Here is a 15,230-nt window from a genome sequence, read left to right on the forward strand (position 1 = left end):
AGTGGTATTAGCAAGATAGCCAAGCTCTCTGCTTACGTGCTAGAAGGGGGGTAAAGGTTAATCCTATAAGTAATCAAATAAATAGGATGGTCTCAGAGAGTAATTGACTGTTGAGACGCGGGCACCTGGGTGGCTCAGCCAGTTAAGCGTCCAACTCTTGGTTTCAGTTTAGCTCATGATCTCACGGTTCATGGGTTTGAGCCCCACATCAGGCTTCATGCTGACAGTGCAGAGCCTGTGTGGGAGTCTGCCCTTCCCCTACTTGCTCTTTCTCTCAAAAATAAATAAAACTTTAAAAAAAAAAAAAAAGACATTAAGACAAAATACGAAAGAGTGAGGGGGAATGGTCTCAGGGTGTGACATTTGAGGAGATCCAATAGCCATATGTGACTCGTGGCTACTATATTGGACAGCACAGAGAGTATTTCCATCATCACAGAAAGTTCTGCCAGATAGCACTTGTCTGGAGGAAGGAGTGGCTTCCATTTGCACAAAGATTCCATGCTGACAACCTGAATTGGAGAAACATGGTGCCACCAACTGAGAAGGAATGAAAGATGGTAGTCCAGGTACTTTCTGAACCCCTAAACTTGTCTTTGAATAGGCAGTTCTGTCACCTCTTGAAATTTATGCCCCAAGCCTCTGCTAGAGAGAAGTGGGGTTTTGTGTGTGTCTATCCAGATATTTGTGAGCAGGAACTTTATGGCTTCCTATTTCTCATCCCATAGACCCACACCCCAGCAGTAGAAAGATAGAAGCCAGGGAAAGAAGATGGTGCCTTTTTTCCCTAGTCCAAAATTGATGGAAGACACCCAGGTGTGCAGGGAGAACTGGGGCAGTTGTGTAGAAATTGCTGAGAAGGGGGAGTGTGTCCATATGGGAAAGTTTCTTTACAAACTTCTGTAGATTGAGCCCTTACTGTATGCCAGGCTCTACCCTTTCAAATGTATTCCCATTCAGCTATCTCAACAAGCTGGCCAGACAGTATGAGTGCCTCTACCTCCCTAAAGAGGTGTGGCAATTAAGGTTCATAGGGGCTGAGCCCCTGACCAAAGGTCACACTGAGGGAGTCAGTGGCCTCGATGAAATTGAAAGTTTCCTGATTCAGGTTCACTGCTGTTTTGTTTTTCTAGTCCCTATTTCTAAGGTCATTATTTCCCTACTTTAAGCTACTGACTTACAGAGTGATCATGGGAAGTATTGTTTTGTTTTGTTTTGTTTTAGAAACTTCCTGGTAACAATATATGAATTCTTGCATCAGTTAGGACTTCTGGTTGCAACTCAAAGTGGCTTAGGCAAAATAAGGAAATTTATTGGTTCAAGTAACTTAAGAGAAGAGGTAGTAGTTCTGACTTTGTCTTTGGATCCCAGGTCTGTAATGGTGTCACTCAAAATTTGTCCTTCCCATATTCTGACTCTGTTTTTAATCTGTGTTGTCTTTATTCTCAGGCAGGTTTTCTTTCTGAGGTGTTAAAGATGGCTGCCAGCAGCTCCATGCTCACTTCTTACCAATGAGGCAACTTCTATGGAAAGAGAAAGCCTCTGTCTTAAAGATTCCAGCAAAAATCCTGGGGCTGCCTCTTACCAACTTGATTGGGGTCAGCTGTTCCTTTTGAACAAATCACTGAGGACAGAGAGAGGCCGTGTTCTGATTGGCCAGACATGGGTCACATGCCCACTCCCACCTCAGCTGAGGGATGGGGTAAGTTATTAGGAATCAATCCATCTATATTAATTATCAAATGCTGGTAACAAATCACCCTAAAACTTATGGCTTAAAACAACAATTAGGGCACCTGAGTTGCTCCATCCATTAAGTGTCTGACTCAGTTTTGGCTCAGATAATGATCTCACGGTTTGTGGGTTTGAGTCCTGCTTCAGTCTCCATGCTGGTAACATGGATCCTGCTTGGGATTCTCTCTCTCTCTCTCTCTCTCTCTCTCTCTCTTTTTCTCTCTCTCTCTTCCCCTCCCCTGCTGGGTCTCTCTGTATCTCTCAAAATAAATTAAAAAAAAAAAAAAAACTTGGGGCACCTGGGTGGCTCAGTCGGTAGGCGTCTGACTTCAGCTCAGGTCATGATCTCACCATTGGTGAGTTCGAGCCCCACATCAGGCTCTGTGCTGACAGCTCAGAGCCTGGAGCTTGCCTCGGATTCTGTGTCTCCCTCTCTCTCTGTCCCTCCCCACCTCTCTCTCTCTCTCTCTTCTCTCTCAGTAATAGATAAACATTAAAAAAAAAAAAAACTTAAACAACTATTGGGGCACCTGGGTGGCTCAGTCAGTTAAGTGTCCAACTCTTGATTTTGGCTCAGGTCATGATCTCACATTTAGTGAGATTGAGCCCCCTGTCGGGCTTTGCACTAACAGCATGGAGCCTGCTTGGGATTCTCTCTCTCCTTCTCTCCCTCTGCTCCTCCCCTGCTAGTGCTCTCTGTCTCTCAAAAATAAATAAATAAACTTAAAAAAAAACCAATCAATTATCATTTCTCACTGTCCCCAAGGTTCGAGAATCGATTATACCTTAAAAAAAAAAATTCAGGAGCAACGTGGCTGTGTAGTTTTAGCTTGAGACCTCCCATGAGGTTGCATGCCAGATGTTGTTTGGGGCTGCAGTATCCACTTCCAAAGTGGCCCATTCAAAAAAAAATTTTTTTATGTTTATTCATTTGAGAGACAGACAGACAGAGCATGCGTGGGGGAGGGGCAGAGAGAGAGAGGGAGACACAGAAAGCGAAGCAGTCTCCAGGCTCCTAGCTGTCAGCACAGAGCCGACGTGGGGCTCCAACCCACAAACCGTGAGATCACAACCTGAGCCGAAGCCAAGATGCTTAACTGACTGAGCCACCTAGGCACCCCTTTAATGTATATTTTTGAGAGAAAGAGATTGAGAATGAGCACAAGCAGGCCAGGGGCAGAGAGAGAGGAGACACAGAATCCGAAGCAGGCTCCAGACTCCTAGCTGTCAGCACAGAGCCCAAGGTGGGGCTCTAACTCACAAACCCTGAGATCGTGACCTGAGCCAAAGTCGGACACTTAACTGACTGAGCCACCCAGGCTAAAGTGGTTCATTCAAACTGGTGTTGGTTGTTGGTAGGAGACTACTTTCTCCCCACATGGGCCTCTCTGTAGGGTTGCTTGAGTGTCCTCACAACATGGCAAGCTGGCTTCCCCCAGAGTGAGCAACTGCAATCCTTTTTATGACCTGGGCTGAGCAAAACCATCACTTCTGCCATATTCTATTGGACACAAAGAACAGCTCTGACTCTAACTCATGTGGGAAGAAACTATACTAAGGCATGAAATCCAGGAGATGAGCATCAATAGGGAACATCTTGGAGGCTGACTCCCACAGCATCCCTCCATCCTTCCTTCCCTGTTTGTTCTACTTTTCCTATATGTAGGTTTCCTTCTCAGGCAGTGTCTCCCCAAGCAGTACAAAATCAACATCTCCCGGCTTGCATTCCTGGTGACATGAGTGGGAAGAAAGTATCTTTTTTCCCAAAGTTCTGGCAAAAGTCCCAAGGCTGACTCTGGCCAAATTTGTGTATATGCTTATCCCTGACCCAATGGCTATGGTCTAGAGATACCATGCTCTGATTGGTCAGACCTAGGCCACACCCCCATGCCTAGAACTGAAGGTAGAACTGGAAGCACTAGAGACTCACCCAGAGGATGAAGGAGGAGTGGTTCCCAAAGGAAAAAGCAGAGTGTCACTACTGAATCAAGGTGAATGGTTTGGGGGCAGGAGAAATAATAATGCCATCCCATCTCCCACACTTTTGCTCCAACTGCACATTTTAGCACCTCTTGGTTTAGCATTTTTCTCGTAGGATCATCTACTTTCTTGGCCCACTTTCTGTAGTAGGTAGAATTCTAAGATGGCCCCCAGGACCCATGGTGTATGCATACCTTCTCCTAGTTATTCAATCCACCACTAATCTAGATGTTCTATAGAAGAATTCTGCAAATGTAGGTAAGGTACCAAGTAAATAGACCTTAAAATGAGATTATCATTGGTGGGCCTGACCTAATCAGGTAAGTCCTTAAATGGAATGGGATTCTTCCTGGCAAAAGAGATTCAAAGTGTGAGAGAGAGTCAACATGGGGGAGAGTCTCTGTTGCTGGCTTGGAAGATGGAGGGGACCACATGGCAAGAAATGCAAGCAGCTTCTAGGAGCTAAGTCTGGCCCCTGGCTGACAGCCTACAAAGAAACTGGGACTTCAGTCCTACAAATCAAGGAACTGAATTCTACCAGTGGCCTGAATGAGCTTGGAAATGGATTTTCCTCCAGACCTTTCAGAGAACTCAGCCTTGATCACAGTTGTGTGATACCCTGAATAGAAAACCCAGTCACACAGTGCTGGAATTTTGAGCTACGGATTTGCAAATAAATGGTTATTTTTTAAAAGTTTTTATTTATTTTGAGAGAGAGAGTGGGGGGGAGGAGGGTAGAGAGTGAAGGAAAGAGAGAGAATTCCAAGCAGGCTCTGCACCATCAGCACAGAGCCTGACACACGGCTTGAACTCACGAACCATAAGATCATGACCTGAGCCGAAACCAAGGGCTGAATGCTCAACTGACAGAGCCCCTGGTGCCCCAATGGGTATTGTTTTAAGCTATGAAGTTTGTGGTTAATTTTAGGCAGCAACAGAAAATGAATATACCTCATCATGGACTCTAAGATCCCTTTAGTAGGAAGCTTCTCTTGGACCTCCTTAACTTCCTCCCAGTAGAACCTGAAACATAGGTCCTTCTTCCCACACTGTGTCAGTCCCTCACCAAATCCCAACTCCCCTGCCCTTGGGGGCCTAGCAAGGAAGCTGCTCTGCTTGAGTTTCCACAAACAGCCTATGCCCCACCAGGCCCAAGAGGGCAGCTCGACCAATCTCTAATTCCCAGGACTCAAGGACCTTTGACCAATTCTATTGATCTGGACTCCTGGGCAAGCAGCTAGACTAACAGACGCCATGAGGGCTCTCCTGTTCCTGGGGTCCCTGCTGGGAAGCCTGGAGTCAGCGCTTTTGGTGAGAGCTGTGGGAGCCAGGAGGATTGTGCTGAGATGGCCCTGGGGGTCCCTATTACAGCCTTGGCCTCTGCTCATGACTTTTTGGTCCAGGTGACTAGAAGGCCTGTTTGGAAAGGCAAGAGTAACCCATAGGGCCTGGGGCGGGGGGGGGGGGCAGGGAAGAGAGACAGCTAGAGCTGGTGGATATGAGGACATGGCCTTCATTTCTGGGGGAGGGGGACCTTGAGGAGACAATAGGAAGAGGAACAAAGGGTCTGGGTCTTTTGAGAAAATTCCTGCATTTCTGAGATGTGAGAGGAAGCTGAAGACTGGCATGGGATCAGAGGTAGGCTCTGACTTTCTGGGAAAATTCCCTTTTTCTCTCCCCTGTAGACTCCACCTTGGAAAGCCCCTAAGGAGCATAAGCACAGAGCAGATGAGCACACAGTAGGTAAGTATCCTGGCTGTGCCTCCTAAAAGACCCTTCAGTGGGAATGAGTATGGTGGGGAGTGTGCAGATGGTCAGTTTGGGGCCCTTGGCACACGGGGAGGGATCCGGGACATTCTTCACTTTGCCCCTACTTTGGCTAGTATTCAGACCAGAGTGCCTACTATGTGTCAGGTCTTTTTCCCATAGGCACTGGGGACCCAGAGTGATAGTGAACTGTGTGCTCTTTGAGAGCAGGGCTTGGGCTATATTTGAGTTCCCAGCCCAGTGCCTTCCAGTCTCCCTCAGTTTCCCCAGCCTCTCTTCTTCTTCTCCTTCCCTCAGTACATCTCATAGGCATCAGTCATGCCACACAGAGGCCAGGGCCCTTATGGACAAGAGCAGGGCTCTGAAGCCCAAATGCCTCTGAATCCTGGCTTCATCACTTATGTGCTAGGTGACTCTGGGCAAGTGACTTGACTTCTCCAAGCTTCATTTTCTCCACCCATAAAATGAGGGTGGTAATAGTAAATCTCTTAGGGTTGTGGAGAAGGAGAAATGAGTTGTTAATCCACGTGAGGCACTCAGCCCACAGACTACTGCATGGTGAATGCTTAAACTATATTAACTTTTACTTATCAAGCTCCCTTTTAGATGGGGGATGTCTGTATCTCCCCTCTCCTCAAACCATGCAACAGCTCCCCATTGCCTTCATTCTTCCAGGCACTCAATATTTTCCTCAAATTGTGAACTAGATGGACCCTGTCCTGGTAAGCCTTGTGTGGTGAGGCCAGGCCCAGCCCCTCAGCATGGCACTAGGGCCCCACGCCTGACACTGCCTGCCTCTACCTCCTTGCCTCATCTTTCCACACCCAGCCAAACTGCTTTCTTCTCTTTTTCCTGAGCCAACCTAAGTGCCCTGCCTTTGCCTAATCACCTACTTGAAGTCTTCCTCCTCTCTATCCCATTTACATCTTAAGGGTCTCTCCTCATTGAATCCTATTCCTGGTTTGGCCTTCAGCGAGTGCTGCTGTGCCTTTGTCTTTAACGACAAAATAGCAGCACATATGACATAACGACAAAATGCTTATTGAGCACATACTATGTGCCAGACTCTGTGCTAAGTGTTTGATAGACATTATCTCATTTAGGTCTCACAATACTCCTCTGAAGTAGATAGTCAAATCTTGTCATTCATGGTTGTCATGTTCTATAAAGTCACAGGGAACACTGAATTAGCAAATACTGAATGACTGCTCCTAAAGGAAATTTAAGGTTAGGTTCCTGTGAGCTCTGGTCACAACATTTTCATCAACTGTCAACATAGAAGCTTATTTTATGTGTCATTCAAGATATCTTACTTACTGTGTTGTCCCTTCATTCATAATAAAGTCATGGCCAGCAGCACTATAACTCAAGCCTGGACGAAGCTTTTCTCACACATAAATGTTCTCTAGAATATATATCATGGCCTGCTTGCACTTAGGAACATCGGCACCATATTTGGGGGCCATTTTCAACAGTAAAATCATCTACCAGAAGCACAAAATTTCAAAAATGTGGCTCTGAATAGACTGTGAAAAGGACACATGGTTACAGGAGAAAAGCTGAAACAAGAAGCAGAGCATTACCTTGTTTCACCTTAGCTGGGAATTTGTGCTTCAGGACCTCACATTTTTCACCACTCCATGCACATCCATGAATGACCATAAAAGCACCGTGAGAATTGGTTTAGGGATTAGCAATACAGTTTAACAAGAAGGCAGCAAACAGAGTGGCTATACTATACTGTTTTTAAAAATAATAATAGCTACTAGCAACATTTTTATTGTAAAAACTTCAGAAATTACAGAAATGCAAAAGAAGAAAAAATTCTTCCATAATCCGCTATCTTCTAAAAACCACTCCTACAAACTTTGGAGCATGTCCTTCTAGATTTCTTTTTGATGTATATGTAAATATATTTGTACAAAAATAGGACCACATTTGACATGCTGGTTTTTTGGGTTTGTTTTGTTTTCAAGATCTTATTTTTAAGTAATCTCTATGCCCAACATGGGGCTTGAACTTTCAACCCTGGGATTAAGAGTCGCATGCTCTACTGACTGAGCCAGCCAGGGGCCCCTTGACATGCCGTTTTTAACTGCCCTTCTTCATTTAAAATTATGAATACTTTTTTCTTTTTTTTTTTTAAGTTTGAGAGAGAGAGAGAGAGAGAGAGAGAGAGAGAGAAAGCATGAGTGGGGGAGGGGCAGAGAGCGAGAATCCCAAGCAGGCTATGTGCTGGCAGCACAGAGCCTGGAGGCAGGACTCAATCTCACAAACTCTGAGATCATGACCTGAGCCACAATCAAAAGTTGATCCTTAACCGACTGAGCCTCCCAGGTGCTCCTTGAACACTTTCCTGTACAAATATACCTGCATCATTTGAAGTGATTTTTAGGGGCACCTGGCTGGCTCAGTCAGTGAAGCATGTAACTATTGATCTTGGGGTTGTGAGTTAGAGCCCCATGTTGTGTGTAGAGATTGCTTAAAAATAAAAGTCTTTAGAGGCTCCTGGGTGGCTTAGTCGGTTGAGCGTCCGACTCTTGATTTCAGCTCAGGTCATGATCCCAGGGTTATGAGATTGAGCCACAATTCCCTCTTTCTTCCTTTACCCCTCTTCAGTGCTCATGTGTGCTCTCTCTATAATAAACAAACAAACAAACAATTAAAAACACAAAATAAAAATCTAAGGGGTGCCTGGGTGGCTCAGTTGGTTAAGTGTCTGACTTTTGATTTCGGCTCAGGTCATGATCTCATGGTTGATGAGTTCAAGCCCCATGTTGGGCTCTGTGCCAGCACCACAGAGCCTGCTTGATATTCTCTGTCTCCCTTTCTCTCTGCCCTGTGTGCATTCTTTCTCAAAAATAAATAAATAAACTTAAAAAATATATAAAAATAAAAATCTTTTAAAGTAAATAAAAGTGATTTTTATTATAAAATATGCATAACATAAAATTTACTATCTTAATACTTTTTAAGTGTACAATTCAGTGGTATTAAGTACACTCTATTGTTGTACAACCATCACAATCCATTTCCAGAACTCTTTTCATCTCTCAAAACTGAAACTTTTCTGCTATATAGTTGATCCCTGAACAAGAAGGTCAGAGGAGCTGAGGCCCTCCCTCCTGTGTAGTAGAAAATCCATGTAGAAGCTTCGACTCCCCACAACTTAACTACTAATAGCCTACTGTAGACTACTGATGGGAAACTTTACCAACAACATAAATAGTTGATTAACACATATTTTGTATGTTAACTGTATTATACAGTATATTGTAGTCTTGTAATAGAGTAAGCTAGAGAAAAGAAAACGTTAATAAAAAATCATAAGGAAAATACATTTAGAGTACTGTACTTATCGAAAAAAAACCCCACACATAAGTGGACCTGTGTAGTTCAAACTTAGGTTTTTAAGGGTCAACTATACTATTATTGTTGTCATTTCACAGATGAGGAAACTAAGGCTCAGAGTGGTCAAGTGACTTCTACATTCAACGTGTATTTATTAAGTGGCTACTTTGTGGCAAGCACTCTTCTAGGCCTGGGGGCTACAGATTTGCCCAAGGTCACACAATTAGCAGGTGGTGGGGTCAGGAGCCCACTCCAGCTGTCTGAGTGCAGAAGGGAACATCTTGAGTTCAATTTGGCAGAACTGAACCTCTTGAAGGCATAATGATCTTTTCAAGGGTCTATCTGTTTTCCAATCAGGCCCTGAGGGGTAGCACCTGAGCAGGGTGTGGGGGGGCATGGGAAACATCATCAGGGAGTGTGTTATCTTTGCAGTTCTCACTGTCACTGGGGAGCCCTGCTACTTCCCCTTCCAGTACAACCGGCAACTGTACCACACATGCATCCACAAGGGCCGGCCTGGCCGCCAGCCCTGGTAAGACTACCCAGAAGGGATTGGAGCAGGGACCTGTGGGAGACGGATTCTGCCCATCCATCTGCCCAAGGAACACTGCTTGGAGAAAGGGGGCTCTGAGAGGGAAGGGTTGGCCAATCCCCTGGGCAGAGCAGGGAAGCTTCATCTTTTTCTACAGGTGTGCTACCAGTCCCAACTTCGAGCAGAACCAGCAATGGGCATACTGCCTGGAGCCCAAGAAAGTGAAAGGTACTACACACAGCCTTTGGGGTAGCTCAGGGCCCTCTCCTTCCCACTACTCTACTGGGTATCATCAGTTCTTACCCACCTGGTATTCTGGGCCCATCCAGACCCTTCCCTTCCTCCAGAGGGAGAAGTTCTAGGAGAAGGTAGCCTCATTTTGCAGGTGGGTAAACTAAGGCATGGAAACTTGGAGTGCCAAGGTCATAGGACAAGCAGGTTTGGGTAGGGACTTATCTCCCATGACACAGGCTGTCTGACTCAGGCTCCCCACTCTTCCTTCCACTGTATCCATCTCTCAGACCACTGCACCAAACACAGCCCCTGCCAGAATGGAGGGACCTGTGTGAACATGCCAAAAGGCCCACACTGCATCTGTCCAGAACACTTCACTGGGAAGCACTGCCAGAGAGGTAAGGAGATGGTGAAGCCATGTGAGGGGCTGTTGGGAAAAACAGGGGCAGTCCTGGGCCCACTGAAGAGGTCTCTGGATCCCCGGAGACTTGGCATGATCCTGGCCTCTCTTGAGACCACTGCCCTCTCCCATTTGTCCCCAGAGAAATGCTTTGAGCCTCAGCTTCTCCAGTTCTTCCATGAGAAAGAAACATGGCATAGGCTTGAATCGGCGGGTGTGGCCGAGTGCCAGTGTAAGGGTCCTGATGCCCACTGCAAGCCGCTGGACAGCCAGGGTGAGTGGATGGGTCAGGAATTGGCCTGAAAGGAGGAAGGCAGAGGTCTGGAGGAAAAGCTGTTAGGCAACCAGTCGGGGTGCCGAAAGAAAGGGGAATTTTCTGTGAGATCTTCGGGCCCAGAGGTGCTTCAATGTGCTCCATCTCCCAGTCTGCCACACCAACCCGTGCCTCAACGGAGGCAGCTGCCTAGAGGCCGAGGGCCACCGCCTGTGCCGTTGCCGGGCGGGATACGCAGGACGCTTCTGCGACGTAGGTGAGTAGGGATCTTGGAGGAATCAGAAGCTCCGCTCCCAGGTAAGAAGGACTCCGGGAGAGGGACTCCGGAGAGTGGGGAAAGTGGCTGAGAGGGCAGTGGGAAACCACACCAGTTCCAGGCTGCAAGGAGCCGCCTCTCTTCCCAGACACTGAGGCGCGATGCTACGACGGCCACGGGCTTGACTACCGCGGCACAGCCGAGACTGCGCTGTCGGGCGCCCGGTGTCAGCCGTGGGCCTCAGAGGCCACCTACCGGAACGTGACTGCAGAGCAAGCGCTGAACTGGGGACTGGGCGACCATGCCTTCTGCAGGTGCACTGGGTGGGGCGGGCGGGGCATCTCCCTCTGCCCCAGGGCCCTCTGGTGCTCCTTACCCTTTAACAGCGCCCCCTCCGGTGGTTACAGGAATCCGGACAACGACACCCGCCCGTGGTGCTTCGTGTGGAGCGGCGACCGGCTGAGCTGGGAATATTGCCGCCTGGCACGTTGCGAACCCCCAGTCCTAGAGGCCCCTCAGTTCCTGCCTCCAACCCAGGTCCCCTCTGAGCACCCGGATTTTCCCCTGCCCTCGCTTTCAGCACTGCAGAAGCCTCAGCCCCCGACCCCAGGTAGTTGGGAAGTGGCGGGAAGTCAGAGGGCGCGCGGCGAGCTACCTTCCAGCCCTTGGTGGGTCTCCCAGCACTCAGCCTGGGCTCCTCCCACAGCTTTGGGCGCGACGCCGGAGCAGCCCACTCCCCTGCCGAGTCCCAGCTGCGGACAACGGCTCCGGAAACGGCTGTCCTCGCTGAGCCGCGTCGTTGGGGGACTGGTGGCCCTGCCCGGGGCGCACCCCTACATCGCCGCGTTGTACTGGCGCCACAATTTCTGCGCGGGCAACCTCATCGCCTCCTGCTGGGTGCTGACCGCGGCGCACTGCCTGCAGAACCGGCGAGTCCCGCCGCGTCTGGCGCCCTGCCCAGGACCCTAGCTCCTCGTTCTTCCGAGCCCAGCTTCCGTGCAACACCCGAACCCATGCCCTACCTCCCTCTCACTCTTCCCCAGCGCCCTAGGAGGAAGCTGAAACCCAGCAAGGGACTCGGGGGCAGGAGGCCTGTGGCCGGCTCTGAGCTCGCTTTCCCCCACATCCCCTCCGCCCGCAGGCCCCCGCCGGAGGAGCTGACGGTGGTGCTCGGCCAGGACCGCCATAACCAGAGCTGTGAGCAGTGCCAGACTCTGGCCGTGCGCGCCTACCGCCTGCACGAGGCCTTCTCGCCCATCACCTACCAGCACGACCTGGGTGCGGGGGCGGGAGCGCCCCCTCGGCGACCAGGGGAAAGGGTGGGGGAGGGCTCGAAGTCCCAGCGTCTGGGTCTCACCCTCCTCCTCGCCTGGGTTAGCCCTGCTGCGCCTGCAGGAAAGAGAGGACGGCCACTGCGCACTCCCGTCGCCTTTCGTTCAGCCGGTGTGCCTGCCAAGCAGCGCTGCCCGCCCAGCTGAGGCCGAGGCCGCCCTCTGTGAGGTGGCAGGCTGGGGCCACCAGTTTGAGGGTAGGCAGAACGGCTGGCTAGGGGCGGCAGGGACACCTCTGGCCACCGGGGTAGGCAAGAGAAATTCTCAGCTTTGGTACCACTAGGGACAGGTGGCGCTGACCTGGTGGGTTGGGAAGATTTGCAGGGCCCTTGTGTCTGCAGTCAGCTCCTGCCAGGGCCTGGGCTTCACTGCTGGGGCGGTGGGGAAGGGGAGGTCCCCAAGGCTCCTAAGGGGTATAGAGAGAATCACAATTTCCTTTGGTTACTTCTTGGTACTGCGATGCAAGGGCTAACAAGGATGCTGGCCTCGCGCTGGGGCAGCCGGTTGGCTAGCTGGGAAATATTGTTCGGAGACATTGGGTGGGAAGTGGGAGTGGGGTTCCAAAGCACTCCTGCTCCGCCCCTTCCATTCAAATCCCGGCTCCTCTCTGGTCTCAGTTTTCTTGTCTATGAAATGGTTTTAATAGCAACTCTTCCTCACGGGCTTGCTGCAACAGAGGCCAGTTAGTGGGGAGTGAGCAGGGTCGCGAAGGGTGTGAGGAAGGCACTCTTGGTTCGCAGGGGCCGGGGAATATTCCAGCTTCCTGCAGGAAGCGCAGGTGCCGCTCATCCCTTCTGAGCGCTGCTCCGCCCAGGACGTGCACGGAGTCTCTTTTACTTCGGGCATGCTCTGCGCTGGCTTCCTCGAGGGTGGCACCGACGCCTGCCAGGTGAGCCCATGGGCTGGCTTGGTGCCCTCCTCCACCCCATCAAGTCCAGACTCCAGACCAAGGGCGCTGAGCCACGTGTCCCTGACCCAGGGTGACTCCGGGGGCCCGCTAGTGTGTGAGGAGGAGGCCGCAGAGCACCAGCTCGTCCTGCGAGGCATCGTCAGCTGGGGTTCCGGTTGTGGCGACCGCTACAAACCAGGTGTGTACACCGACGTGGCCAGCTACCTGGCCTGGATCCAGGAGCACACCAATTCCTGACCATCCAGGGACTTGTCTTTCCCTCCTGGGGGGATTCTGGAATGGAAGGGTAGCTGATGCATAATCATGGATGGCAAGGGTTGGGTTTGATTCCTCTCAGCACCACCAGCCTGGCGCCAGGCATAGAGTAGGCACTCAATAAAGTGCGTCTGAAAATGTGTGAGAGGCATAGTTCTTCAGGGGACCTGATGGGAAATGCCAAGACAGTAAACTGGTGCACTTCTCCATACTCCTCGGGGAACAGGATCTATTAAGATCTTAAACAAGGTATAGATTGGTGTCCAACTGATGTTCTTTGAGCCATACTGTGTACCAAGTCCTGAGCAGGGTGGCTCCATATATTTATCTCTTGTATGAACTAACTTTTTAACTTTTGAAGTTTATAGGACAGAGGTTCTCAATCTCTACTGTACATTAGAATCATCTGGGGAGCTTTTTGAACCTGTGCCTGAGATCCACTTCAGATCAATTAGATCTCTAGGGAGGGGGTGTGGGTAGTGGTATGTTTTTAAAACTCCCCAGGTGATTCCATGTGCAGTCAAGGCTGAGCACCATGGTTAGAAATGCTTCACATTAAAACAGTGCTGTGGACTCTTAGAGCTGGCAATGTGGATAACACCCCCACCCGAACTTGCACTAGAGCAGTGGGGCTCAAATTGTGCCTGGACCACCAGCAGCAGCGTCACAAGGGAACTTGTTAGAAATGCATATTCTCTGGCTACCTCCCATACTACTGAATCAGAAGCTCTCGAGTTGAGACCCAGCAATCTGTTTAACGGATTCCCAGGAGATACTGATATTCCTAACGTTGAACCAAACTGAGGATTCTGGGGGGTTCAATGGTCACCAGTCTGGGAGGTCTAGCTGTCCAGACTTGCTCTCTTTCTTTTCGTTCTTTTTTTTTTTTTTAAGTTATTGTTGACAGAGACAGAGTGCAAGTATGAGCTGGGGAGGGGCAGAGAGAGAGAGGGAGACACAGAATCCCACGCAGGCTCCAGGCTCCAAGCTGTCAGCACAGAGCCCGACATGGGACTTGAACTCACGAATTGTGAGATCATGACCTGGGCCGAAGTCGGACGATTAACCGACTGAGCCACCCAGGCGCCCCTCTTTCTTTTTGTTCTTAAACCCGGGTGCACACTGCGCTCAGTGAGCCATTCAGTTGGTTTCTCAAGGGTTGTACAGATCGGTGTGATTTTATCTTTCAGGCTAACTTTACAACTTTACACAGGTCTAAGATATGAGCTTCTCTCCCTCACCCCATGTACACATTCTCCAGTGTACATAGTGTCTCTGTGACATCACCATGCCTCGATGTCACAGCCCCGCCCTGACATGCCTCACAGTGCATGGAGTTCCAGGCACACGGAACAGCCGGATATCCCTTAAAAGTGCAAGGCGAGGGGCACACTCTGAGCCAGAATGGGGGACTGGAAAGGCTATATCAGTGCAGTGCTGCGGGACCAGCGTATTGATGACGTGGCCATCATGGGCCACTCAGACAATCGCTGCGTGTGGGCATCGCGCCCTGGGGGCCTTCTAGCTGCCATATCACCGCAGGAGGTGGGTGTGCTCACAGGGCCTGATCGGCACACCTTCCTGCAGGCCGGCCTGAGTGTGGCAGGCCGCCGCTGCTGCGTCATCCGAGACCACCTGCTGTCTGAGGGAGATGGTGTTCTGGACGCTCGCACTAAAGGGCTGGACGGGCGTGCTGTCTGCGTGGGCCACACCCCGCGCGCGCTCCTGGTGCTCATGGGCCGACGGGGTGTGCATGGGGGCATCCTCAACAAGACAGTGCATGAGCTGATCAATGGGCTACGCAAGCAGGGCACATAGCAGTACAGCTAGGCCACTGGTGACTGCGTCAAAATAAACTGCTGGGCCTGGCTGGCTCATCCTGTGTTTTTGCGTGTTGGGCAGTTGCAGATGAGGAAACCAGTTTCCAGAAAGATTCTTTTTTTTTTTTTAATTTTTTTTCAATGTTTATTTATTTTTGAGACAGAGAGAGACAGAGCATGAACGGGGGAGGGTCAGAGAGAGAGGGAGACACAGAATCGGAAGCAGGCTCCAGGCTCTGAGCCATCAGCCCAGAGCCCGACGCGGGGCTCGAACCCACGGACCGCGAGATCGTGACCTGAGCTGAAGTCGGATGCTTAACCGACTGAGCCACCCAGGCGCCCCAGAAAGATTCTTGAAGAGGGGTTACCTGATGGGGCTGGGATTT

The 15,230-nt window shown here is 50.0% G+C and overlaps 2 protein-coding genes across 2 annotated transcripts; both read left to right on the forward strand.

Annotated features, from left to right (window-relative positions):
• Nucleotides 1–238: 238 nt before the first annotated feature.
• On the forward strand, nt 239–13,166 carry F12 (coagulation factor XII). The gene is made up of 16 exons (XM_030326597.1): nt 239–569; nt 1,450–1,702; nt 4,901–5,025; nt 5,400–5,457; nt 9,265–9,364; nt 9,522–9,592; nt 9,886–9,996; nt 10,141–10,272; nt 10,424–10,528; nt 10,677–10,842; nt 10,936–11,138; nt 11,235–11,457; nt 11,670–11,806; nt 11,907–12,056; nt 12,600–12,748; nt 12,839–13,166. Exons 3-16 carry the CDS (start codon nt 4,969–4,971, stop codon nt 13,004–13,006), a joined length of 1,830 nt encoding a protein of 609 aa, XP_030182457.1. The 5' UTR covers nt 239–569; nt 1,450–1,702; nt 4,901–4,968; the 3' UTR covers nt 13,007–13,166.
• A 971-nt stretch (nt 13,167–14,137) lies between these two features.
• Nucleotides 14,138–14,861, forward strand: PFN3 (profilin 3). The gene has a single exon (XM_030304677.1). It carries the CDS (start codon nt 14,429–14,431, stop codon nt 14,840–14,842), a length of 414 nt encoding a protein of 137 aa, XP_030160537.1. The 5' UTR covers nt 14,138–14,428; the 3' UTR covers nt 14,843–14,861.
• Nucleotides 14,862–15,230: the final 369 nt, after the last annotated feature.

The sequence above is a fragment of the Lynx canadensis genome, chromosome A1 (assembly GCF_007474595.2).
Source record: "Lynx canadensis isolate LIC74 chromosome A1, mLynCan4.pri.v2, whole genome shotgun sequence".
Classification (NCBI taxonomy): Eukaryota; Metazoa; Chordata; class Mammalia; order Carnivora; family Felidae; genus Lynx; species Lynx canadensis.